Source organism: Sceloporus occidentalis, unplaced genomic scaffold (genome assembly GCF_023333645.1).
Source record: "Sceloporus occidentalis isolate IW3139 unplaced genomic scaffold, rSceOcc1.0.p SCAF_172, whole genome shotgun sequence".
Classification (NCBI taxonomy): Eukaryota; Metazoa; Chordata; class Lepidosauria; order Squamata; family Phrynosomatidae; genus Sceloporus; species Sceloporus occidentalis.
The window spans coordinates 1821464-1847914 of record NW_028317152.1 but is presented as its reverse complement, the minus strand read 5'-3'; the positions used below and the strand labels follow the sequence as shown (position 1 = coordinate 1847914).

General features: G+C 40.5%; 1 protein-coding gene across 1 annotated transcript in view; it reads left to right on the top strand.

The window, feature by feature from the left end:
• LOC149279314 (A disintegrin and metalloproteinase with thrombospondin motifs 14-like) overlaps positions 1-26451 on the top strand; it is a 139633-nt gene that overhangs the window by 20925 nt on the left and 92257 nt on the right. Inside the window, exons 3-4 of the mRNA XM_089501334.1 lie at positions 12095-12251; positions 17197-17393. Of these exons, the coding sequence (XP_089357460.1) occupies positions 12095-12251; positions 17197-17393 (354 nt within the window). The remainder of the gene's footprint in view (positions 1-12094; positions 12252-17196; positions 17394-26451) is intronic.

Sequence of the window (26451 nt, the reverse complement as noted above, 5' to 3'; positions counted from 1 at the left end):
TAACACGCAAACTCGCTTTAACAACCACTCACTCTACCTGTTATACACTTACCTGCTACCTGTTCCCACCCTGCACATCCCCCAATGTCAGGTCTGTCAATTCTCTGCTCTGAGGGACAGTTTTGCGTATAATCGTCAATGTGCGAAGAATATGAGTGGATGATGACAGTCACTGAGCGAGACCAGAAGGCTCACACTGAATCCTTTCTCTAAACATCCCACTCACTGGAGCTAGAGCCTGAGAAGCAGACATGTAACGGACTCATGGATGCGGAGCCTGAGAAGCAGACACGTAATGGACACACGGACGTGGAGAGGCAGACACGTAACGTACTCACGGACGCGGAGAAGCAGACACGTAACGGACTCACGGACGCGGAGAAGCAGACACGTAACGGACTCACGGACGCGGAGAAGCAGACACGTAACGGACTCACGGACGAGGAGAAGCAGACACGTAACGGACTCACGGACGAGGAGAAGCAGACACGTAACGGACTCACGGACGAGGAGAAGCAGACCTGAAAAACAGACTCACGGACGTGGAGAAGCAGACATGTAACGGACTCACAGACGCGGAGCCTGAGAAGCAGCCATGTAATGGACTCCCAGACGTGGAGCCTGAGAAGCAACCAAGTAACAGATTCATGGACATGGAGCGTGGACATGTAACAGATTCACGGACATGGAGCGACAACCATAAGCTTATCCCCCCCCATGGACTCCGGCCTGAATACTGTACCCACAGAGGCGTATTTAAAGGAAAACTCATCAGCCAGAATAAGGGAATTGATGCTGAAGCTCGTATGGGAAATAAGGGGCAGGGGGCTTCTTGAGGTACAGCCATAATACCTGTAAAGGAACCACATGCTAAACCCTAATCAGGAATTACGGGGAGGGATGAAAAACAGCAGCTTCTCTTAAAACCGGATTCCACACTAATAGGAGATAGACATTGCTTGGGAAATAATGCCTCGGGGCACATAGCTTGGGAGGGCCCAATGGCATCTGTGCAAATATGACGTACCATGAATAGACTAAAATGGCAACCAGTGGTGGCAGGGCCTGCAGGAGAGGAAGGGGGCAGGTCTGCCGGTGCAAGCTGGGCTTCCAAAATTGGCTAATCTCTCGTGAATTAAGGAGACCGATGCCACCCACTAGTGAGGTGATCATGTCCCTCATTGAGCCCTGTCCACAAAACTAGATTGTGGCGGGCTGGATCTATGAGGAGGGGACTAGCAAACAGTAGGTAGAAAAAATGCCGCAATGCTGGCCGAGGCCAACAAAGGAATGTATCATCTTGTTAATACAGCCGTCGATTTAGCAACAGACTGAGCACGGAGGGAATGTGAGGCGGCAAAGTCTGACCCAGGAGCGTGTGAACAGGGGATGGAGGACCTCTCCACTTGATCGGATAGGAATGGCAAGTCTATGCCATGGAACCTGGACAGATAACCCGAATCTGAACTAACTGAATATCTAACCGAGCTCCGCGCTGGAGCGGGATGAAACGTAGAGGGAGGCCTAATTAACTAACAGTGAGGCACGAAAACTAGCTCGTGGGGCGAAACCTCCAAGCGAGGAGGGGAGATTGCCTCGGGGTGGGGGTCAACTGCCTAGTTGAAGGAGGCCGTCTATCTAAGCGGGGACGTAACGAGGTCTAGAGAATATTGCCTCCTTTCTGACTCACTAAACCTGACACTCTAAGGTTAGCAACCCCATGGAACATCTGTTTCTTCCAATTATTGGAAGAGGGGCCCGGTTGTAATGACAGGAACCGACCTGCCGGTAATCTAATTATAGGAATGGGAAACCGTTCCCATACTCACGTGACCTGGACATTTATCCTAAATAACATGCAGTACAGTGAAAACATAAAAACCTACATGACTTATCACACGGCCAAGCTGTAATTGTGTACAGTAATGTGAAGAAAACATACGAGCGGGACGGTTGATACGTGGAACCGCCTCCCAGCAGAAGCGGTAGAGGCCAACAATGAGTATCTGAATTAGCAACAAAAGGAAATAACCGTACCTGACTAGACGACTAGTTAAGAAGACGTGTAACAGAAAGTACTTGAAGACCAAACGCGACAAATATACCTAAAAACAGACCACGTGACCTGGGTACGTGTCCTAAATAACAAGCACCCATAATGAATAACAGAGGGGGGCCAGCGAGAGTTCGAGGGGCCAGGCCAAGCACCTACTACCAGAAATACACAACAAATGTAACCTGCACATACAAGAACCAGCACAGAGAATACATAAGAACATACAAGACTTATCCCATGGCCAAGCTGGATAGTGTAGAGTAACGTGAAGAAAATTCGAGGAGGACCGGTTGATACATGGAGCAGCCTACCAGCAGAAGCGGCCGAGGGCAACATACAGTTCCCCAATTAGCAATAACAGTGACAGAGGAAAGAACATCTGTAACTGCTTTGAAGGCGACCACAGCAACAAAAAAAACAAACAATGATATATATATACACACACACACACACACACACACACACACACAGAAATCATGTGACCAGCCTAAATAACATGCACTAATAGTGAACAAAGGGTTAATGAAAAAAGTGGTTAACTGGCAACCCTTATCTGACTCTAGCAACAGAAATTCCTCAAGCAGGGCCAGTTGATACATGGAACAGTTTCCCAGCAGAAGTGGTAGGAGACCAACAGTGTAAACTAGTGAATGTATCTTGTATGCTGATTGTTATCCACAAATTGCGTGTACATGAATTAATTGAAGTATAATTTGAAAGTACTCCAACAACAACCAATGTAATTGACCAGCTGTAGCATACAATGAGTAACTCCAAGAACGATAAAGCGAGCGACTGTAAATACGCTTGGATAAGGAAATGAACCTCCGTAAAAGTGCAGACATAGTAACATGAGCTGAACAGTATAAAAGCATGAAAGAAAGAGAGCATGCGTAATGATGTGTAGTGCAGGACTAGAGGTATCGGTAGTAAAAGGGTTAAACAGGCTTAGTAACGATTGAGTATGAGAAGTGCACCTGTGTGGCCGTGCGTACATATAAACAATCCGAATCAAGAAAAGTACCCAGCATAGCTCCAGTGAACTGCTACCTTTAACACAGATGTTTTAATCAGGCACTGTTAGTAAAAGAAACATAAAGAGATTACGAAGAAAGTGAAAACAGGCTTGGAAAGGTTTAGGATTGATTAACAGCACCTGTGCAGGGCCCTGCATACACAAAGCAGTCTGTAAACAACAACAAAAACCCCATGTAGACCCCGTAAATGAGTTAATAAATGGCCATGCAAGTAACGAGAAAATAAGTATAACCAGAAGGGGGGTGCCCCCTCTCGAATAACCCCGGAAAAACCTGATTTGGAGGAGTCGTTTGGCTCCTGAAACGCAGACATGCCACACTGCCAATACTAGCCGAAAACTGCAATGTTCCTTCCAGAAGTTCCGTGACATCAATTCCTGTATAGCATCAGCCAACATTAGGAGCCGTAACGTAGCTGTGGAAGGGAGAGGCGTTGGTTAAATAACCATAGCCCCTCCCACAACTATAGGCTAATATACATCAGCCTTCACATTAGTCCAACTTCTGAGGAGATAGGGACCTTTGGCTAGTTGACCACTGTGGCCTTGAAGTAGTTCTTGAAAGTCTGTACAAACCGTTCGGCTTGGCCATTGGTTGCTGGGTGGTTAACTTGTGCTTGATGTTATGAACAATAACAAAACTCTTAAATTCATGGCTTGTGAATTGGGCCCCATTATCTGTGACAATCTCTCTAGATTATCCAAACGTGCAAAGAGATGCAATAATATGACACTCGTAGCTTTTGTAGTTGGCTGGCTTATCGGAAACACCACCATTTCGAGTGGGCATCAATTATAACCAGGAAGGTTTGCCCTTTTATCGGACCCACAAAATCCAGGTGAAGGCGAAACCAAGGAACCGTGGGCCAAGTCCAGGGCTGAATACATCCTCGTGGTGGGTCTCTGGCAGTTTGTGCACATCCTATACAAGCATTGACATGATATCGTCATCTATGTAAGGCCACCACATGTAGCCTCGTGCTTTCTGTTTCATCCATGTGGTACCAGGATGACCAGCATGTAGCAAGTCCAAGATATGTCTCTGTAGGGTTTTTGGAATGGTCACTCGTTCTCGTACCGTAAAGAGATTTTGTGTGTGAGCAGGGGCGTAACTAGAAACCACAGTGCAAAAAATTGCCCTGGGCCCCCCCAACAGCTGGTGTGTGCCATCATTGCCACCACGCAACTAGTCTGTGCATTTTTTGCCACTTGCTCCCCCTTCCAACGTATGTAAACACACTTACTCACTAACACACACACACCCATGCTGATACAAACACACAATTACACATCCATGATCAAACACACACAAGTACACATCCATGATCAAACACACACAAGTACACATATCACCCCCGCTTACCTCTCACCTCTCTTGCAGCTTTCCCTCTGTCTGCTCGCACACAGTGATAAGAAACCATTTGGCCCATCTAGTCTGCCCAACCTAGTTTAGCCTTATCCCTTTCCCTTGCTTGTCTAAACTCTTTCACTGTATTCATCTCTATCACTACGGAAGACTATTCACTACCCTTTCGATAAAGTAATATTTACTGATATTATGTTTTATCCCTCTAGCTTAAGACAATGTCCTCTTGTTATGGTAGTATTTCTCTTTTTAAATAAACTCTCTTCCCTTATTGTGTTTATTCAATTCAAGTATTTAAATGTTTCTATTATATCCCCCCGTCACATCTTTTTTCCGGGCTACATATATTAAGATCCTTTCCTTTCCTTTTCCTGGTAAGCTTTATCCTGCAATCCATCTATATCCTTCTGGAGATACGGTCTCCAGTACTATACACAATACTCCAATAGAGGTCTCACCAGTGCTCTGTGCAACGGCATGAGCACTTCCCTATTTCTACTGCTAATACTTCTCCCTATACAACTAAACATTCTGCTAGCATTTCCTGCTGCTCTGTTGCATTGCATATGCCTAAATCTCTTTCCTCAGGACACTACCTTCAATTGTGGGATGCTGACCTGAATGTTATAAAGTAAAGTGGTCTTTATTTAACTCATACATGATGGAATAGATTCTTCTGGGTATCTAGAGTAGGATGGCCACCTTTTGCTGAGCTGTTGGCCACTCTCTGAAATGTTGAGTCTGTGTTGTGGTGTTGTCACAGGTGTGATCATTTCCATGATTTACTGATGACAGCTCAAAATGTTTTTTTTTAGAGTAGAGAGAAGAGATACAAAAAATAAAAAGAATGAAAAGGGATATGAGAGACACGATGTAGAAATAAGAGAAAGAGAGGCAAAGTTATGGAAACCAGAGAAGAGAGAAAAGAGAGCAAAAAATGAGAAAAGATATGATAAAGAAGAAAAGTGGAAGAAGAGAGAAATGAGGGATGGAGAAAAGGAAGAGGAAATAGGCAAAAGAAAAGGAAAGAAGATCAAAGACAATAGCATATCTTAAAAAAGAAGCAAAATCTGCTCATAAACTTACTGCTCCAGACAGTCACCATTGTCTTACCACAGAATCTACATAGTCTACAAATCTTTGCTACCAGCCCAACATTTCCTGTGAAATAAAGAAGTAAATTCAGGAACTCCTTCTTGTTGAATTGTTCTGGTTAAACCTGGACAGGTGGCAACCCTAACCTAGAGTAGTAGTGGTGTGTAAGCGCAATTATTTATGGATTTGTAAGTGCTTTAGAAGAAAGATTGCTATTATAAGCATTTAACTGATATAGTCATAGAAATATATTGATGGATTTGCTAGTAGTTTAAAAGGTTCACAAATGTTATTGCTATTACATTTTTTTAGAAACTAGGTTAAGCAGATTATTTATTGCTACAATAAGAAGGATGCTACACTCAACATCCAGCATCTCAAGTAGAAATTAGATGGATGTACTATATTGTTCAATATTTTATTATTTAATAGAAATTCCAGAAATGTAAAGATCATTTTACAGTTGGCATATGAGTTGTCTGTAAACTGTGACCGGTTTCCATTAGCACTGAGGATGTTAACTCAATGAATCTCCATTCATCCAGCACATGCATGTCTAAGAAGGGATTAACATAAATGACAATGTCTGTTCTATTTATACTTGGGGCAAGGAGTGCTTACACAAAAATCAGATTCAGCTTTCTGTTCTCAAATAAAACAACTTAGAGCATACTCAACATTCCTAAAGAATTTTGACATTTTCTTTCAGTCCATGTGGCAAAACTAATGTACTTCATTTAGAGATGGTAGGTCTTCATATTATATGATGTTTACATTTTAGGAAATTTCGCCAAGAAACATCTCCGATTACACCAAAGTAACTTCCCAAAAGTGCATAACACTTAGCCAGGTCCAATTTGACTAAATGAATAAGGATCTTATTCATTGTACGCATACACTGTACGCATTTCACATAAGTCTATACCTCCAGCGTGAGTAACCAAAACAATGGAACGAAGCACAATGAGCACAACACTCGGGATGTACCTGCTCCCACCATAAACCCCACAAGCTACACACTGTAAGAAGCACACACGAGAAAGAAAAAAATTCTCCCATACACCCTCAATTTCATCAGCCTGGAAGCCCAGTAGATAAATGAGTCACCCAAGATCCACACCAGACTAGGTGGAGGGCCTGTAGAGAGAAAAAGTCACCGTTATCAGAACAACAAATGCAGGCAAACTTAAAACATCTATGTGACCGAACCTTCCATCACTGGGGCCTCTGTCGCTCCCTCATAAAGCCTCCCATCAACCCTGTTATCTGTACATCCGGACATTTCACAGCAGGGTGTCAGTGGGGAAGGCTCCAGTCAAACGACTGGAATGTTTACCCTAGATGGGAGATGGGGAGTGGAAGATATTGTATTTCACCTGGTTTGATGTATATAAATACCAGTGTCCTTTTCAATAAAGTCTCTTTTCTCACCCTACACTGAGCAAGTGACTGGGTGAATAAGAGCCATTATTACTGGGCTGCTTCGGGATTTCTCGGCAAGCAAGACCTACGCGGCGGAGCTACTCCTCCTGAGTACGGGCAACCGTCACAATCCAGAACCCCATCTGCCAACCATTTTTATGTGCCCTGCAGAGCAGCACACCCAAGATCATTTAGTTGCACCTATGCGAAAGCAATGCAAAGAGAACGGCTTTCAATCAACAAGCCAAACACGCGTTTGACCTGTACAGGTCTTGGCTTCCACCAGATCAACACCAATGTCACTGTGCCACCTCCCTGATATATCTAACAAGCACCTACAGTCCTCACTTCTGCCCGACCCACAAACAACAAATCATGAAGGTAGTATAAAAGAACAACCTGGCTCTCTGCAGCATCACACACTCCAAAAATGTAACAAAATGATAACATGTTATTGAGCAGCCCATAAGAAAAAAAACATATCTAAAAAGTACTCCCCTCAAAAACCAATACCCAATATATGAAAGCCGTGTTTTCTTTTGACGGAACTGCTGATCGTACTAGGGTGTCATCTGCATACAGGTGGTACTAGAAACCAAAGGAAGATATGAGTTGTGTAAGTGAAGAGGTGTAGATGGAGAAGGGTACAGGCCCAAGAACTTAGCCCTGAGGAACGCCAACAGATGGTATGGGAGAAGAACATATTCCAGTAAAGGAGACATTAAAAGTACAGTCAGAGAGGTAGGATTTAAAACAGAAAAGAGCTGTGTCACGGATTACATGAATATGAAGGGACATGGTGGTCATCTGTATCAAAGTCTGCAGAGATGTCCAAGAGTATAAGTAATGAGAAATGGCCTTTTGTTTTAGAGGTGAGGAGGTTATTCATTAATAACTTCAGTGAGTGCAGTCTCGGTGCATTGCTGTGGACGGAAACCAGATTGTAGAGGGTCAAGCTGAGCGTTTGTGGAGATAAATTTAGTTGATGTAACTTAAGCTGTTTAAGGACAAAGTATGTCAGAGACAAGCTGTTTGGGCACAAGGTTGGCACTGTTAAGCTATTTGGGGAAAACCTTGGCACTAGGGATAATAATCGATAATAATCGATAATAAAAATGGTTGGCAGATGGGGTTCTGGATTGTGACGGTTGCCCGTACTCAGGATGAATAGCTCCGCCGCGTAGGTCTTGCTTGCCGAGAAATCCCGAGGCAGCCCAGTAATAATGGCTCTTATTCACCCAGTCACTTGCTCAGTGTAGGGTGAGAAAAGAGACTTTATTGAAAAGGACACTGGTATTTATATACATCAAACCAGGTGAAATACAATATCTTCCACTCCCCATCTCCCATCTAGGGTAAACATTCCAGTCGTTTGACTGGAGCCTTCCCCACTGGCACCCTGCTGTGAAATGTCCGGATGTACAGATAACAGGGTTGATGGGAGGCTTTATGAGGGAGCGACAGAGGCCCCAGTGATGGAAGGTTCGGTCACATAGATGTTTTAAGTTTGCCTGCATTTGTTGTTCTGTTTGTTTTTTACATCCTACGTTACTTTATTAAATTATTTTAAATAAATGAAAAATTTACATTTTTTTATCCGATTAATCGAAAAAATAATCGGCCAACTAATCGATTATGAAAATAATCGTTAGTTGCAGCCCTACTTGGCACTGTTAAGCTGTTTGGAACAAATATGGCGCTGTTAATATGTTTGGGCACAAAGATGCCACTGTGATCTTGGTGAAAATGGTAAAATTCACATGGTTTGTTATTTTATTTAAAGATTATTATCGCTTAAAATAATAGATAAAACATTTGAAATGTGCACAAAACAACAAAATATACAAATATGGTACCCGGTATCCACGTTTAATATGCAGAGATGAATATGCAGGGCCTAAAGAGGAGGGGGTGAGACTAAATAAACAAGGGGTGTATTTTAAGTGAAAAGGGTTTGGTCTGGGTTGGAAAGGGTAGGGCAAATTAAGATTATGGTGCGTGTGAGTTTAGTCACTGTCTGCTTCAACGCCACCAAATTGGTGGGACAATCTCTCTATTGGGCGACTTGGCTTTCCGGTAAACCACTTCTTAATGTGCTGATTACAAGGGAGAGGTATGATCTCCTCAACCAGCGCATTTTTATTTTGGAGGTTTGTGCCTATCCAGCATAGCATGCTGTATCAGGCTCCACGCAGTTTGAGAAGTAGAGCACTGGGATAATGTCATATCCTACGTAAATTATTATATTGGTTATTATGTTTGTTCAAACAGATTTACCATCCCAATATTCAGGATTCTGGTAATGTTTTTCCAGCGGCAAACAGGTTACTCATTGATGACTTTTAAAATAATATACATATGTATAGAAGACAATGATGCTTAGCATTGCTAAATATAGGCTGTTTTGAGGAATAGCTTTTGATGTTTCAGTCTATGAAGAGAAGTAGGGACTTATGCATAAAGAATGATTATGGCAAAAACTTTGAAAAGTGGTCACTATAGCAATTGATGAAATTGTGATAAGAACGCATTTTACACCTAAATCACATTTTTACACATACATTTAGGGCTGCAACAACTAATCGATAAAATCGATAATAATCGATAATGAAAATCGTTGCCAACGAATTTCATTATCGATTAGTTGAATCGATTTTTATCGATTATTAAATGAGGGTTTTTTCAGAGCAAACGCTCTGAAAAATACCCCTCATTATATAATCCGTTTAGTCTGACTCACAGCAGCAGCTCCTACTTACCAGTCCCTCCCTGTAATCACTGTGACAACTGGCCCCGCCCCCTTCCTTCTCCCAGAAGGCCAGAACCACATGGCTGTGACACTCATCTAACTGTAAGTATAAAATTAATATTTGGGCTACTGAAAGTTAGGGGAGGTGGGAGTTAATTTAGGGGCTGTTATGGTTAATGGGGTGTTTAGGGTTCATTTAGGGGCAGTTATGGTTAATGGGGTGTTTAGGGTTAATTTAGGGACAGTTATGGTTAATAGGGTGTTTAGGGTTAATTTAGGGGCAGCTATGATTAATAGGGTGTTTAGGGTTAATTTAGGGGCAGCTATGGTTAATGGTGTGTTTAGGGTTAATTTAGGAGCAGCTGTGGTTAATGGGGTGTTTGGGGTTAATTTGAGGCAGTTTTGGTTAATGGTATGTTTAGGGTTAATTTAGGGGCTGTTGTGGTTCATGGGGTCTTTAGGGTTAATTTAGGGGATGCGGTGGTTGATGGGGTCTTTAGGGTTAATTTAGGGGCAGTTATGGTTAATGGGGTGTTTAGGGTTAATTTAATGATGAGGACTGAGGGTTAATTTTATTAATTTATTAAAGTTAACTTAAGGTGCAGTTAGAGATAAAGGGGGGCAAACTAAGGGGAATCTAAATCCTGGGGGCAGTGAAGATTAACCCAGTACTTATTTATAAAAATATGGTCTGTGACTCTATGAGGGGACTATGAGATATCTGGGGGGTATAAGGCATATCTGGGGAGGACGGAGTGACATATCTGGGGGTATAAGGCATATAGGGTATATAAGGCATATGTGGGGAGGGCAGTGTGGCATGTCTGGGGAGGACAGAGTGGTGTATCAGGGTGTATAAGGCAGATCTGGGGCCACAGTGGCATATCTGGGGGTAGAGTGGAGTGGCTTATCTGGGGGTAGAGTGGAGTGGCATATGTGGGGAGGGCAGTGTGGCATGTCTGGGGAGGATGGAGTGGTGTATCGGGGTATAAGGTGTATCAGGCACAGTGGCATATGTGGGGGTAGAGTGGAGTGGCATATGTGGGAGGCAGCGTGGAGTGGCATATGTGGGAGGCAGCGTGGAGTGGCATATGTGGGAGGCAGCGTGGAGTGGCATATGTGGGAGGCAGCGTGGAGTGGCATATGTGGGAGGCAGCGTGGAGTGGCATATGTGGGAGGCAGCGTGGAGTGGCATATGTGGGAGGCAGAGTGGAGTGGTATATGTGGGAGGCAGCGTGGCATGTCTGGGAGGCAGCGTGGCAAGCCTGGGCTCAAACGTGCATAAATTGGGGGGGGCTGGTTGCGAAATAAAGGCAAGAAATGCATTTTATCAAAGTTTTTTTATTATGCTGTTTGTATTTAATATAATTTGTTTATTACATTATTTTAAATAAATGAAAAATTTACATTCATTTTTTTTATCCGGTTAATCGATTAATCGAAAAAATAATCGGCCAACTAATCGATTATGAAAATAATCGTTAGTTGCAGCCCTACATACATTTTTTATAGGCGTGCAATGGCAGCTAAGTAAAGACACAGTAGTCAGGAATACTTAAGTATAAATGTTTCTCTCTTTAGTTAATGCTTTCGGGATTATTGGGTGAAAAAAAGGAAAACTATTTAGCTTTGGAACCTCACTTATTACTTAGGAACACATGATTTCACTTACAAATAAGAACCAATTGGTCTGTGTAGTTTTTCATTTTTAATATAGTCAATATCTACACCATTGAACCTATGAAAACCGTATGGGATTGTAGAATGATATAGGGAGTTGCCAGGCACCACAGATACAAAACACAGAGTAAAGATTGCCTGACCCGATTTCCCAGCTTGACATTTTTTAACTTTGCTGCATTATGATTATTGTTGAAAGAAATTAAAGTTGAACCATAGAATATCAGAGAGAAGACATTCCTTTGGTCATAGCGCGCAGCTGCCACAGGATAGTCAGCTATCATGAGAAAGGAAACCTGTATTCTAGCTATTCCAAATTCTATCTTTTAGCACCTTATTGGGTCTTGTAAAATGTAGGGTTTCATTGTGTTTCACTGTTCCATCCTCATAACAGAGATATCCTGGTCTCTTCATTGGCAAATCCATGTGGAAAATTGTACCATTTGCCATTTTCTCCCAGTTTTATATTAATAAACAGCGAAAGTCATATATTATAGGATGAAAAACAAGGCTTTTCTCTTTTAATCATAATTGCCATTACAAGGTCACAGTATTACATGTGTATTTGTCATTATATGTTTTCTTGGCCATGTTTTCTTGACTGATTTTTTTTCATACCAAGGTGGATTTTAAAAAAAAAAATACATTATTCTGGTTTATTTAAAATGGTTATGGTTTTCTTTATTCAAGGCTGGATTGATAAGGACAGATGTCAGTGAATTCTTTATTGAGCCTTTAGAAAGAGGACGTCAGAATGAAGAGGAAAATGGTCGTGCTCATGTGGTTTATAGGAGGTCTGCTGTTCAACAGGACAAACCAGCAGCCCAAAAAGAAATAATCAATGAAGGTATGGGAAATTCTATACAATTTCTTTTTTTTTTCAAATTTTATTTGGTGATGGATAATAGTGAGCATTACAAAAAATATATAAGTTGGTTCTGGGGTCTGGTATCCATGTTACTTGGAATAATTCACACTGTGGCTCTAAGATCTTTGTCTTTTATGCTGGATATAATGTAAGTTTTGTCAATGTGATTTATTTAAAGGACAAGCAGGTGAGTGACAAGTAGAGTAAATGTCTAAATGTGCTAATCTTTGCTAATGATTTGCTTCACAAAATAAACTAAATGTTTTGTTCTAAAATGTGCCAATTTGTTGGAAATGCAATTCACACCCTTTGGTCTGATACGTTGCTCAGTTTCTCTCTCTCATTCCATCATTAATTTCCCTGTTCCCCTCATTAACCCACTCCCACCCTCCTGTCTGCAAATTAAATAAACTCCCTGCCACCCTTATGGCGTGATCTGGCCCTCAGTCTCTCTCTCTCATTCCATGATTAACTCCCCCGGTCCCCCCAATAATCCCCTCTCACCCTCCGGTCTGCAGATTAAATAATCCGTCCCACCCTTCGGTCTGATCCAGTCTCCAGTTCCCATCATTAATTTAAAAATTATTTTAAATTAACAAAAAAGGAATTTATGTAGGACTGCAAGTTGTGTAGCAAAAAAAACTCAGCTGGAGTCATTTAACTACTTTGTGGTGCTTTTCTTGGAATAAAACATCACACAATAGGCCATGCACCTATATGTCCCATAATAATTAAAGAAACACATCAAAGAATATTGTGAATTTTCTGTCATTGGTGTACATTCATTTTGGTTCTAAGCTGTTATGGCTTGTTGAGAACGTCTGATTTTGTATACAACCATATGACACATAGTAAAATAGAGACAAAAATATGATAAGATGAAGAGTTCCAGCTGTAATATCGTATCACTTAAATTGTAGGTTGGAACAAACATCTGACAAGTGGTAACATGAAAGAAAGATTTCCTACCATCCCTTTAAGCAATGCTCAGAACTACAAACGTAGGCATGTTCCCCAATGGCGTGGCACTAAAACATTAGCTGTTTGGCTTTTGAGTGCCAGAAAACCCTTAAAGTGAAAAGGATTTAAAAGCTATTTTCGTAATTGTTGGCATGCCAGCCTTTCAAAATGTCAAAGGCTTTAATGTAATAATTAAAAGTCTCCTTCCATATATACCACACAATGGTCATATCTACTGTTAGAATTGTGTAAAATGTTTACCAGTTAACAGGTTCAACTTTGCTTTTAGAGGAAAGTAGTCATGTTACAAATTAGCCCAAGGGAGTTCATTCTTTTTTCAAAGTGCTATGTAAGGAAACATTGTTTTTTAAATTATACCAAACGAGGAACTTAAGTTTCAGTGCTAAATTCCCTGACCATCTAGGAAAAAAAGTGTCTAGAGGCAATTTCTTATAGAGCATACATTTTAAAAGGAATAATTTGAAGATAATTTGTCATTTAACATATGGTGTTAACATTTTATAAATCTTCATCTTTTTTCAAGATATTTTCAATTATGTTTGCATGCATTAAACATAATATTGCCAAAATGCCCCACACTTTCCCTCCTAAGAGGCTTAGTTATTTTTCTCTACTTTTATAATATTATCCCCTTGTTTTAAATCTGGTAGAGAAATTGATAGGCAGAAAAGTGCTTTAGATTAGCCATACAAAAATAATAAAAAATATTTAAATAAAAAATTGTTTTAAAATCCTGAAGCTTTTTTTAAACATAAAACAGATTCTTTTCACATTTTATTAATTATTCATATTAAGTTCTTTTTAGCACAAATTACGTATAAACTGGCATATGCACATTATGATAGTGATTTCTATTATGTGTGCTCATTCTTGCAACTCTCCCTTCGCACAAACATCCATTCAAAAATTCTTCATGTTGCTTATTTAGCTAGGTAAACCTATAAAGAAATTCTAATAGCCATAACAATACTGTTATGGACAAGCTAACTGCTTTGGTACACAATACCTTGGTGACTTTCCATCAGATCAGGCCACCATTGGTAAATTATACTGCTATCCATCCATTATGTTAGCATCCTATACCCCTCCCCCTTTTGGTTGAACCCCCTTTTATGTTGTTTTTGATTTTCATATATTTTGTTACTTTGTTACAAAAAGTTAATTGTGCCATGCATGTTTTTTCATGAAATTTGAAAGTAAGTGATATAGTGATAAATTAAAAAAAGAACCATGAGAAGGACTTTATTTCTATAAATGTACACATAATTTAATATATGATAGTAATGTTATTAGTAGGGCTGCAACTAATGATTATTTTCAAAATTGAAAATGAAAATTTTCAAAAAATGCGAGATGCGTGCAGGCAACCTCTGCTGCCGGCCGGCACTTTCACTGGAGCTTCTATGACTGAGCACCGGAAGGTCATGTGATGCCGATGGCTCCATCATAGAAGCCCCAGCGGAAGTGCCGGCAGTAGCGGAGGTTCTCTGCGCGCATCGCACAGATGCCCTGCTATCAGGAGGATTCAGGTCTCCTGCAGCGCTGCATCTTAGTGTTACTATCCAACCTCTATTTGAGAGATCTTATATTCAATAAAATCGATTCAACTAATCGATAATCAAATTTGTTGGCAACGATTTTTATTATCGATTATTATCGATTAGTTGTTGCAGCCCTAGTTATTAGTCCAGGAATCAAGTAGATTGAGCTGGTACCTAGACCTATATACACAATATAGACCTATCATTTACATTTCCATAATGGTCTCCCAGTTTGTAATATTAACTATAGTTTATTGTTAAGTCTGTTTGTATACAGAGTCTTTTTAATGTATTTCTTTTTGCCTCAAAGTAGCAAGTAGGGCTGCAACTAACGATTATTTTAATAATCGATTAGTTGGCCGATTATTTTGTCGATTAATCGATTAATCGGATAAAAAAATACATTATTTTAAATTGAAGAAAAATTGCAATAAAAAACGTACAATTTACACTTTCATCTCTTTATTGCAATGGCCTCTCTCTATTCACCTTCTTATTTTACTGACATAATACTAAAAGCTACAAGAACCCAAACACAGTGTTTCTCAAACTAGGTTTTAATACAAAGTTATTGGTAAATATTAATTCATATGTTAACTATTTTTCATATTTAATAAAAACTGAGAAAAAAGCCTTGTTTACATTTTTTTTTATTTACCAAACTGCCCCCAGTTATGCACATCTGACCCCAAGCTTGCCACTCTGCCCCCATATATGCCTTATACCTCTTATATGCCAGATTCCGCTGTGCCCCTGATATGCCTTATACTCCTTATATGCCAGTGATATGCAACTGAGCCCTCTGATATACCTTTTACCCCCAGATTTGTTTTATGCCCCCCTGATATGCCTAATATCGATATGCCTTATAACCCCTATATGCCACTGAGCCCCCTGATACCTTTTACCCCCAGATATGTTTATGCCCCCTGATATGCCTATATGCCCTGAAATTCATAATACCCCCCCATACACCACTATAACTCACCCATATACCACTCTGGCTCCTCCCCCTCCCATACATCACTGCCTCCTCCCCCTCCCATACACCACTCTGGCTCCTCCCCCCTCTCATACTCCACTCTGCCTCCTCCCCCCTCCCATACATGACTTTGGCTCCTCCCCTCCCATACATGACTTTGCCTCCTCCCCCTCCCATACTTCACTCTGCCTCCTCCCCCTCCCATACTCCACTCTGCCTCCTCCCATACACCACTCTGGCTCCTCCCCCTCCCATACTCCACTCTGCCTCCTCCCCCCCTCCCATACTCCACTCTGCCTCCTGTGAACCTCCGTTGCTGACAAGACACCAGGGAGCCGGGTAGAGAGGCAGAGTGCTGTATGGGAGGGGGAGGAGCCAGAGTGGTGTATGGGAGGGTGGCTCCCATACACCCCTCTGACTCCTCCCCCTCCCATACACCGCTCTGCCTCTCTACCCGGCTCCGTTACTGAAGGCACTTTCACTGCAGCTTCATAGAAGCCTCAGTGTAAGTGAAGGGCAGTAACGGAGGCTGTCTGTGTGATGCAGACCCCCACCGGCTGACAGAGAATCATCATCAGTGAAAGTGCCTGTCAGTAATGGAGCCGGGTAGAGAGGCAGAGTGATGTATGGGAGGGGGGAGGAGGCAGATGGGGAGAGAGACGGAAGTGAGAGACCGGCCGACAGTGAGGAGAATTCAGGTCCCCTGCAGCGTTGCGGGGGATCTGGATTCTAGTGTTATAATCCGATCTCTGTTTGAGGTCGGATTATATAAGGAGAGGAGTTTTTCAGAGCATTTGCTCTGAAAAAAACCTCTTTTTTTAATCGATAAAAATCTATTCGATTAATCGATAATGAAAATCGTTGACAACGATTTTCATTATCGATTATTATCGATTTTATCGATTAGTTGTTTCAGCCCTAGTAGCAAGCAAGTAGTGCTACGGCTGTTGGGATCTAAATCATGTTCTAACAACCATATAATTGGTCAGGTGTCGTGGGAATTGTATTTGCAAAAGGCTGGAGAGCTATATTTTTTTACTTTTGCTATGGTGTTAACCAGCCCAGGTGCTAAGCTATGCAGAAGAGGTATGTTTAGGAAAAGGTGAACCATTGCTTCTAAGTCTGACTTTTATCATGGTGGGTATGTCTCATACCTGGTCTATGCTTCTTGCACATTAAAAGCCATATGCTTTGCAAGTCAAGTGTATTTTGATATTAGTCTAATATATGAACAAAGTTGTCTTGGGCCTCTGTTTTCATTTGGAAGCTGTCCTTGCCTGTTTATTACCAGAGAAAACTTGAGCCACACAGCTATTTTGTCTCAAAAAATATGCAGTGTTTGTCATTACATATGTTACATAACCTAGTTGTTTTATAATGATTGTTATTTATAGAAATCCTTCAATCATTTTTATTGCAGTTGCAAAGTCAGGAGTGGGGGATCTCCCATATTCACTAGATAGAATAAAAGAAAATATACAAGAAAATGAACGACGAAAACGTCACACGAAGAAAGATGATTACAACATTGAGGTTCTTCTGGCAGTGGATGACTCTGTTGTGCGCTTCCATGGAAAAGAACATGTGCAAAACTACGTCCTTACCCTCATGAACATAGTGAGGTTTTTGAAATTTTCTTTATTTACGTTGTTTGTCTTGTTCATTATTTAGTAAAGGATAGTGTGTGTTTTGTTTGGATATTCTGTATTTTGAGCTATATAAGATTGCAACGCTTAGCCAAGCAGGCCAATTCTTCACGAAACTGGCCTGTCTCTTGTCACTTCATCTTAATATACCTCTTTGTTGTACTATTGACCTTAAAATGCATTTTCATTTTCCTGTTTGGCTAGCATTTCAATGGGGGCTACAGCGATCCTTAAAAGGATAATCTCTTGCAACAGTTGTGTGGACTGTTGTTGACTTTTGATATATGTGTGTGTGATACTCTTTGCTTCAGTATCGTTTTGTCTGAAGAGATTTGTTGCCTTAATAATTTGTTTTCATTATCATGATTGTTATACATTTTTATTTTGATAGGTTTACTACATAAAGCAGGAGAGACATCCCAGTCGTTAGCTTAAAGGGAACCTCCACATTTTTTATAATGCACTAATCAGTTTAAAAAAGAGGTCATAAACATTTGCATGTGCGCTTCATACATTTTGGTTTCCTATGTTGCATTGGGGTGTTCCCTTGAGAGCAGAAGCACATTTGTTTTGGCCCTACTTGTGAAGTCAGTGAAAATACCATTGCAAGCCTCTTACCAACTCATAGTGAATCAAAGATTTGAAATGTTTCAGTTCTTTTTGGGATCTTTGTCAAGTTTATACAGGTTCAGTTGGCAGAGCTCCTGCCTTTGGTATCTTGAATTCAAATATTTAAAAGAGAGAAGTGTTTTAATAGTGTTTTTTTCACTGAAATTGCATTTTTTAATTATAGTTTTTTCCATTTGATTATATTAAAAAATTTAATTGCAAGATACCAGTACATGTCAGAAAATGCAAATACACATAGACAAAATTTTTGTTTTATTATCTTTTTCAATTGCTTTAGCCCACATGCTGTCGTCATCTCTGTACGTAGGTTATATTTTTATTTAAAATGCCAGAGGCTCCGTTGATGTCTTGGACTTTAGATATAGTTATCTGGGTGCCAGATGCTGCCTGAAGAGAAATTCTTCCCGTTCCAGTGTCCTTCCTGTTTTTATTTATTTATTTATTTTTCTTTTGCGTGTACTCTTTGGGCATACATTACTGTTTTGCCATCCGATTATTTTTGCATATGGTAGAATGTAGTAGAGCCATCAGATTTGGCGAACAATTCAAAGAATGTGTTAATAATGGCTTTTTCAAAAGCTTTAAAGCTGAGTATTATTGTGACGTGTCTACAGTAAAACGGAAACTGCCTGTCAAACCCACAATAACAGGGTTATAGAATTTGGAAGGGGCTGTTTATCTCCTCCTCGATCAAAATTGGTGCACAAAAACTTTTTTTACTTTGCATTAAAACATTACATACTTGTTCAATTAAAACAAGTGCTTTCTAAGCTGTGAATATGATTGGAATTTATCAGGTGACACAATTGACTTGGATGGTTCATCTTTACCACCAGTTATGGCCATTTATGGTTTTCTACTTCTGATTTAGCCTGAACTAAGCATTATTCATGTCTCCCCCACTACACAAGGACTATCTGAATAAGACTACTATTATGTTTTGGACTGTATTGGTTATTTATATTGTATACTATTCATATTTATATTGTATATTTAAAATGCTAACCTAACATTGCAGATAATTAAGGGGATGAGGCAGCTTGCAGCTCATAGAAATTGGCCAGTTTTATTGCAGCCCTATTTCAAGACTGCTTAGTTCTTGCTTTAGAAGGGGCAAAAAAGATTTAATCAAACTTAAAAATCTATCCTGCCAACATCTTTTTTAAGTTGTCCCATATGTGCTCACTTCAAAGTACAAATGAAAAAAAAATCTGTTAGTGGAGATTCTTCAAACCAGAGTACAGGGGTCCTGTCAAACCTCCTCTGAGGCCAACATTAGGCGAACACCAAATGCCAAGAGAATTTAAACTAATCCCTATATATTTGCCAAGTAAAATCACCTGCGATATTTTTTGATCTACAATTTTTGCCTTTTTCCAAAAGTGACACTCAAATTCTATATTATCGCAGTGTTCATTGCAAATAATATAGCAGTAAATGTAACGGGTTTACAGTGACAGACTACAAACGCTCACATAGACTTGTTGACTCAAGATACAGAGAGAAAACAGAGAGTGTGTAAGAGAGTAATTGGGTAATTGTTGAAACGTCCAGGTTTGAAATATGCAACTAGTCTTTGAGAAACTTCAGCAAAGCAACCTGTACTATGGGTGTGATAAATCAGATAGTGGACAAACCCATACAAACTAAGACAAAGCCTTATCCTATTAGTCAGGACATAGCTGAGGTGGTTGCAGCTAATTCAGAGTTTTTGCCAGCTTTAAACAGAATGTGATTTTATATTTTAGTGCTAATATGTTTCATAGCAACGTTTGTACTTACGTGACATTATTTTGGTGATACAATAAGCATTGAGGTTGGATGTCTTACAAAGGGACGTAGATCTGTTCAATACCTGAAATACAGTTCCCATTCCTTCTGTATTGCGCCTGCCTATACATACACTCATTAAGTTCACCATTAATTATTTTGGGTGGCCAGAGGTATAAAACAGACACAATCCCTATTATTTTATTTTCATCATATAATAGGGTCAGCTCTTTCTCTGTAGAGGGATTCTTTTATAAAGTATAGAGGCCATCAATGTCTATTTCATAGCACATTAATGTTTGTACAACTCCTTACCATATCTTTATTTTTATGTAAAAAAAAGTATAGTATATGTTTCTGTTAGTATTTGATAATCCGCTTACTAGCAGATAGCTCATAATTATTTTTTTTTTTTTTATCATTTTTAACATTTCTGATTAGTAAATATTTTCAATATAATTTTCATGAAGGCTTTCAAGTAAGATTTAATGTTATGATCCTTTTTAAAGTCTTAGTAATAAGAACTTATTTTGGTACTCAGATGTATACTGATGTTAGTATATTTGATGTGAATTCTGTGCATCTTAATCATGTGATTAAGTAAAAAAATTCTAGAGTCTTTGTATTTTATTACACGAGTTGCTAAAGGCTGCAAGCAGCCACGGCAGTATCTATACAGTCATTCTGCCATTTCCTCACTAATCACTCCAGGCTTTGCTGTAGAAATAGCACAGACGTCGGTTTCCTTAATTTCTTAGTGCTTCATGTTGCAGCCTGAGGAACAGGGCACATTTGTTACCATAGATTTAGGAGCCTGAGGGACTAATGGGGAACAGAGAACTGTGTATCACATCTACACTGTTGTTCCCATAGCTACCAATTGTATATGTGCATGTTCCTGTATGAACCAATATTTGTAAAGTGGTTAATGTTGAGGCTCACCAGACTGCATGGATGACTGAGGGTGGTATTTATACTTCAGCAAGAATCCATCTGGAACCATGACTCTGGAAATGGCTGTCTACACAGACTTTTCCATTAAAAATTTAATTTTAAATAACAATTGATTGTTTGTTATTCTTAACACAATGAGGGTTATGTACAAAATACAATTGTGATGCAAAATGTTAAAAAGGGAGGAATTATCATAATGGAGGAGACTGTTTGCCTTAATGATTGCTTTAACTTCTTAATACTGCTGTGACTGCTTAAGTTTGTGCGTAATGTTACATTATTATAATCCCCTTTAGAACATCTGAGAGAGTGTCTAGAGATGTCAAAGCATGTTTCGTCTTTTCTCTTTTCAAGTGTTCCCAAAGATGTCTGAGGTCTGATGATTCATGTAGGGAAGCCATGCAAATTAGGTCTCCTTGCTTTAGATTTCTGATACACCTGGGACAGCTTAGATGTGTGTCTAGGATTGTTTTCTTGATGGAAAATTGACCTTCTCCGACAAAACTTTAAAACAAAAAGTGAAGGAGTCCCTCTGCAGAATAGAGTGGTGCTTTCCAGTTAGTCAAAATGTAACTGATCTTGGGCAAGTCACCAACTCCAGAAGAGGCAAATTATTCTCACACCTGAATATGTTTTTCTCCAGTGAGGAGCCACTGACCTTGACCCTTCAATAAAATAAAAAATACGACTACAGTGGTATGGCACACAGGATACCGCTAGGGTTGTAATTCAGTGAGACTTTTGGAGAAGCAATGTTTGTTTTATTTAAACAATCATGGGCGGATCCAGAGACTAACCTCAAGAGGGCCACGAACACACACCCAGACACACACATTCAGACACTCTCACTAACACCCACATAGCGGAAACACACACATACATGCTCAGCACTAATACACACACCCAGGCACTCACACCAACAAATATACACAGATGATTGGGGCGCAGGTACATATAGGGAAGAAAAACAAATATATAGTGTAAATCTTATAGACACTGAAGAGTGTATGGAAATATGAATGCACTCACAAACACACAGAATGCTTCAGGCCTCTCAAATGTGGTAAAAGGTAAAATATTTAATTGATCTTCATATAAGATCTAAAAAATAAAACTGGACATAGTGCAGTATCTTAATAAAAGCAAAAGTACTTCTTTCGATTGCACTCACAGTTTATCCATGCACAGAGTGCATTTAAAAGCAGATGAAGTCCACCAAAGGGGGGGGGGGAAAGTCCCGTATGATGTTTTCTTCGTGAATAAAATAATAAATAAATCATATAAATGATAATAAATCCGCTGTAGTCCTTCTGACGCGTTTCGCCGTGTGGCTTCCTCAAGAGAAGGATTTTTTTTTTTTTTTTTTTTTTTTCTTCCACACCAACAAGACTAGACTCTCAGCACTAACACACTCAGACACTCTCAGTAACAGACAAACAGACTCCCACACAAATATACCAAGATAACTCAAATTAACATACCCTGACAAATACTCAAAGACACATGCTCACACACTAACATACCCAGACACACACACATACTAACATACCAAAAGACACAGGTTTGCACACTAAAATACCAACCCAAACACACACACATTCACAAACCTACCCAGACACACACATACTAACATACCCAAAGACACACACACACTAAGATACCCAGGCACTCACACTGATATACCCAAAGACACATGTTCATACACAAAAATACCTCCACACAAAAATACCTCCAACATACATACACATCACGCACACTACCCTAGCCAAAGATACGTGCTTACACATTAAAATAACCACACACTGACTTATTCCCACACACACATACTAACATATCCAGACACGCACTTACTTTCCCAAAGATACATGTTCACACACTAACAAACTCATACATATTAAAATACCCAGACATACACACACCCGACATGAGCTAATTTACAGAGACATCAACAGCTATATACATACATAGACACACATACAGGCACTAATATAATTTATATCAAGTGTTAACCATTAAAAGGCAAATACAACTAACGTGTCGTAGGATGTTACCTTTCAATAGAAATATAATAGGGCATGAAAATTTATAAGCAAATATATATATCTAAAACTACAATATGTTACCACTTGTGAATAAATTCTCAACTAAAGTTAGTGGGTGATGGTGAACTCAGACTTTTGGTCCCTATTGTGTGTGTGTGTATATATATTCGTATTCGGGCGAACATGAAAACGAACATAAAGGGTGCGTTTCCTTTGTTTATCCCGAACATACGAACATGGCGGCGGCAAAACGTATACGAAGACACACCACACGAAGAATCTTCGTGTTCGTCTTCATTTACTAATCTCACTGGTCCCTTCCCAATCTAGCCTACCTTATCTACGCGGCATCACAGGTGTTAACGGGAGCTGAAATCCGTAGGTTCGCCGTCAGGAGTTAAATGGCATGCGAACGACTCTATTGGCCTCCTGCAGGGGCCTCCTCTGGCATCAACCGAGGCTACAATTTGCACAGGCACCAAAATTGGACAATGGAAGACTAGAACACCGTTGCCTGGTCTGATGAGTCTCGATTCCATCTGCCACATTCCGATGACAGGGTCAGACTTTGGCGTAAACAACATGAAAGCATGGATCCATCCTGCCTATAGGACAGCTATATCAGGCAAATTTTGCTCCACTGCTTTCTGCACTGTCCGCGGACCTCTGGAGGTGGATGCCTCTATACCTTACCTGGATTGGCTGAGTGAATGTGGTGAAGATGAATCTGCTGTCACAGGTACTATATCTATTGAAAGCTCCCGATCCGGGTCCCCCGGGAGTTTTTTTGCTTCCCTTCGGTCTGTTGTGACCAAGTTTATCTGGGGCAATAAAAGCCTATGGCAGAAGTTCTCACATCTTACACGGCCCAAATCAGGGGGGGGGGCTTGCTTTACCGAACCAACACCGTCTTCATAGAGACTTAACAGGCTTTGAAAACGGGTGCACAAGAGTGTACCCGCCAGTGAGGGCCATCTCCTTGCTTTATTCTATGATTCTGACTGCGACATACACTACGAGACCTTCTTTTTGCCTGACTTGGGAAGCCATTTGCAACACACAACTTGCAGACAACGTGTATACTCTTACAGATAAAAGCTCCAAGAGACCCAAGGGACGAACTATAAGCTCCTGACACATTGGTACCAAACTCCACAGAGACTGCATATTATGTTCCCAAGCACTTCTGATAGACGTTGGAGGTGTGGCAGGGATGTGGGTACCATGTTACTTTTGTGGTGGGACTGCTGCTTCCAAAAGTATTTTGGAAGGAGGTCCACCGGGTGATCTCAGAGCTCTCTGATTCTCCCCCACCTTTTCAGGCTATGTCTATGCCAGGGGTGTCCAAGTTGTTTCTGCAGTGGGCCACTTCATCAGAATTGTATACGTGCGAGGGCCGCACTCATTTTTCACTGAGAGAAAATATGGCCTTTAATAAAATATGCAGATTAAAATAAAGTAAATGACACAAAACCTTTACTTTTCCTCTCACTGATTTCTGGGATTTCTGGGCCTACAAATACAGGATTCTGGATAAGTAAAATAGTTCTATTTATTTTAGGGATGCACTAAAATGAAAATTCTGGACCAAAACCGAAAATTCAGGGTTCACTTAGCCGAAACTGAAAATGACCCCCCCCACACACAAAGTAAGATACACACCAAAATTGTACAAAAAAATTATATATTATGATTGTTAACAGCAATCTCAGGCATAGCCCGATTCCAGCATGTACTGGTTGGCTGGGCATTGTATTTTTTTTCCAATTTTAGTTTGTAACCACACTTTTATTAAAAGTAATACAACAATATGACTTCGCATGATAGGAGTGTGATTGCTAACAGCAAACACACTCTTTTTATACCCAGGCAACCAGTGAATGCTGGAACCTAGGCATGATGGGACTGTGATTGCTGTTAGCAGATTGCTGTTAGCAATCACACTCCTATCATCCCAAGTCAGCCAATACATGCTGGTACAGGGTGGCTGTAAGTGCAGACCCCATACTGCTGGCAGCATCAATACACAAGGGGGGCAGCTAGCCAGGTTTCAGCATGTACTGGTTGACTTGGCATGATAGGAGTGTGATTGCTAACAGCAATCACAGTCCCATCATGCCTAGGTTCCAGCACTTACACATCCATGCTATCACACACACAAATTCATTCATTCACATATTCATTCCCTCAATCAGACATACTCATTCACACAACCTTCCCCACCCCCTTACCTGCTCTAAAGCTCTCGATGCCGCTCACAGACTTCAGCAGGGGGCGCGGCCTCCCTCGTTCTCCCCACAGAGGAAGCAGGACTGGAGCAGAGAATGGCCCCTCCCACAAGTAAGCAGCAGGGCTCTTGTGATCCTGGCTGCCGATCTCACGCGGGCCGCACCTCGAGGTTCCGCGGGCCGCATTTGGCCGGCGGGCCACATGTTGGACGCCCCTGGTCTATGCTATTACATCACACCTCACATTCTATTTCACACTATATGAAATCTGTTGTTAGACACTTACTTGATGCAGCTAAATGCCTCATTCCTCTGTACTGTAAAAATACATGCCCTCCCACCCTACGGGATTGGATGCTCAGAGTGGATCAGGAGGATTGAGGATACACAGTAGGGACACAATATGTATATAGGTTGAACTTGATGGACTTTGGTCTTTTTTCAACCTTATGAACTATGTTACTATCTCTGCTACCTCTGCACAACATAGGGCGGTGTATACGACCACTTGGTTTCATTGGTTGTCTAGGAGCATACCATAGATATCTGGTCTGCCTCAGATGATTTCTGTTATGTACGATGATGCTGACGAAATATTGTTACTACTTCTGCTGCGCTGCAGAGAATGTGTACTCTATGGATTCTAATGATCGAAGGTGAAAATCTATGCTATGTACAACATGAATATCCCTCTCCCACCCCCCCCTTTTCTTTTTTCCTTCAGTATCCTTCCCTCCCCCCTCCTACAATAAATTTGTGAAAACCATAATAAACATTTAATTTTGGAAAACAAAACAAAAACTAATCTGCAACCACCAGAGAAGCCCAGAGATTTGCTGTTTCCACAGAAATATTGTAGTGCTGCTTCTGAGTAGGTGTGCGCAAATTAGGTTAACAATGATTACCTTTTCGCCTCTAAATCCACTTTATACATGGACCCCTTAGAGCAAATGTACACTGTATTAGACAGCCTTTGAACACAGCTCGGGACAGAGGAGTAAAAGCTAGATCACCACTCATGGACAGCTGTTTCATCCTTAATGCGACTCATCAGCATGAGATAGGATACATGTTCTCATCTACTAAGCTTTAGTCTTGCTTGTTGGTCCTGCCTGGTGTTTTTCTTTTTTTCAGATACTTTTTGCCACCAGTTCTTGTCACCTGAAGCGGATTAAAGTCTTTAATAGCCAGTCAGGTTCAATCTGTAACAGTTACAATTTGGAATTAGTGAGAGGCCTGATACAGCTAGCTAAATGAGACTTGAAAAGCAAACTGTAAATATCCAAAGAAGTAACTTTAGCATTTAAACTGATTTGTGTTAAGGTGTAAAAATGTAATAACTACGCAATGGCTAATAACTACACTCTGGCTAATGAAAACTTTGTGTAGCTAGTCCCTGTCCTAT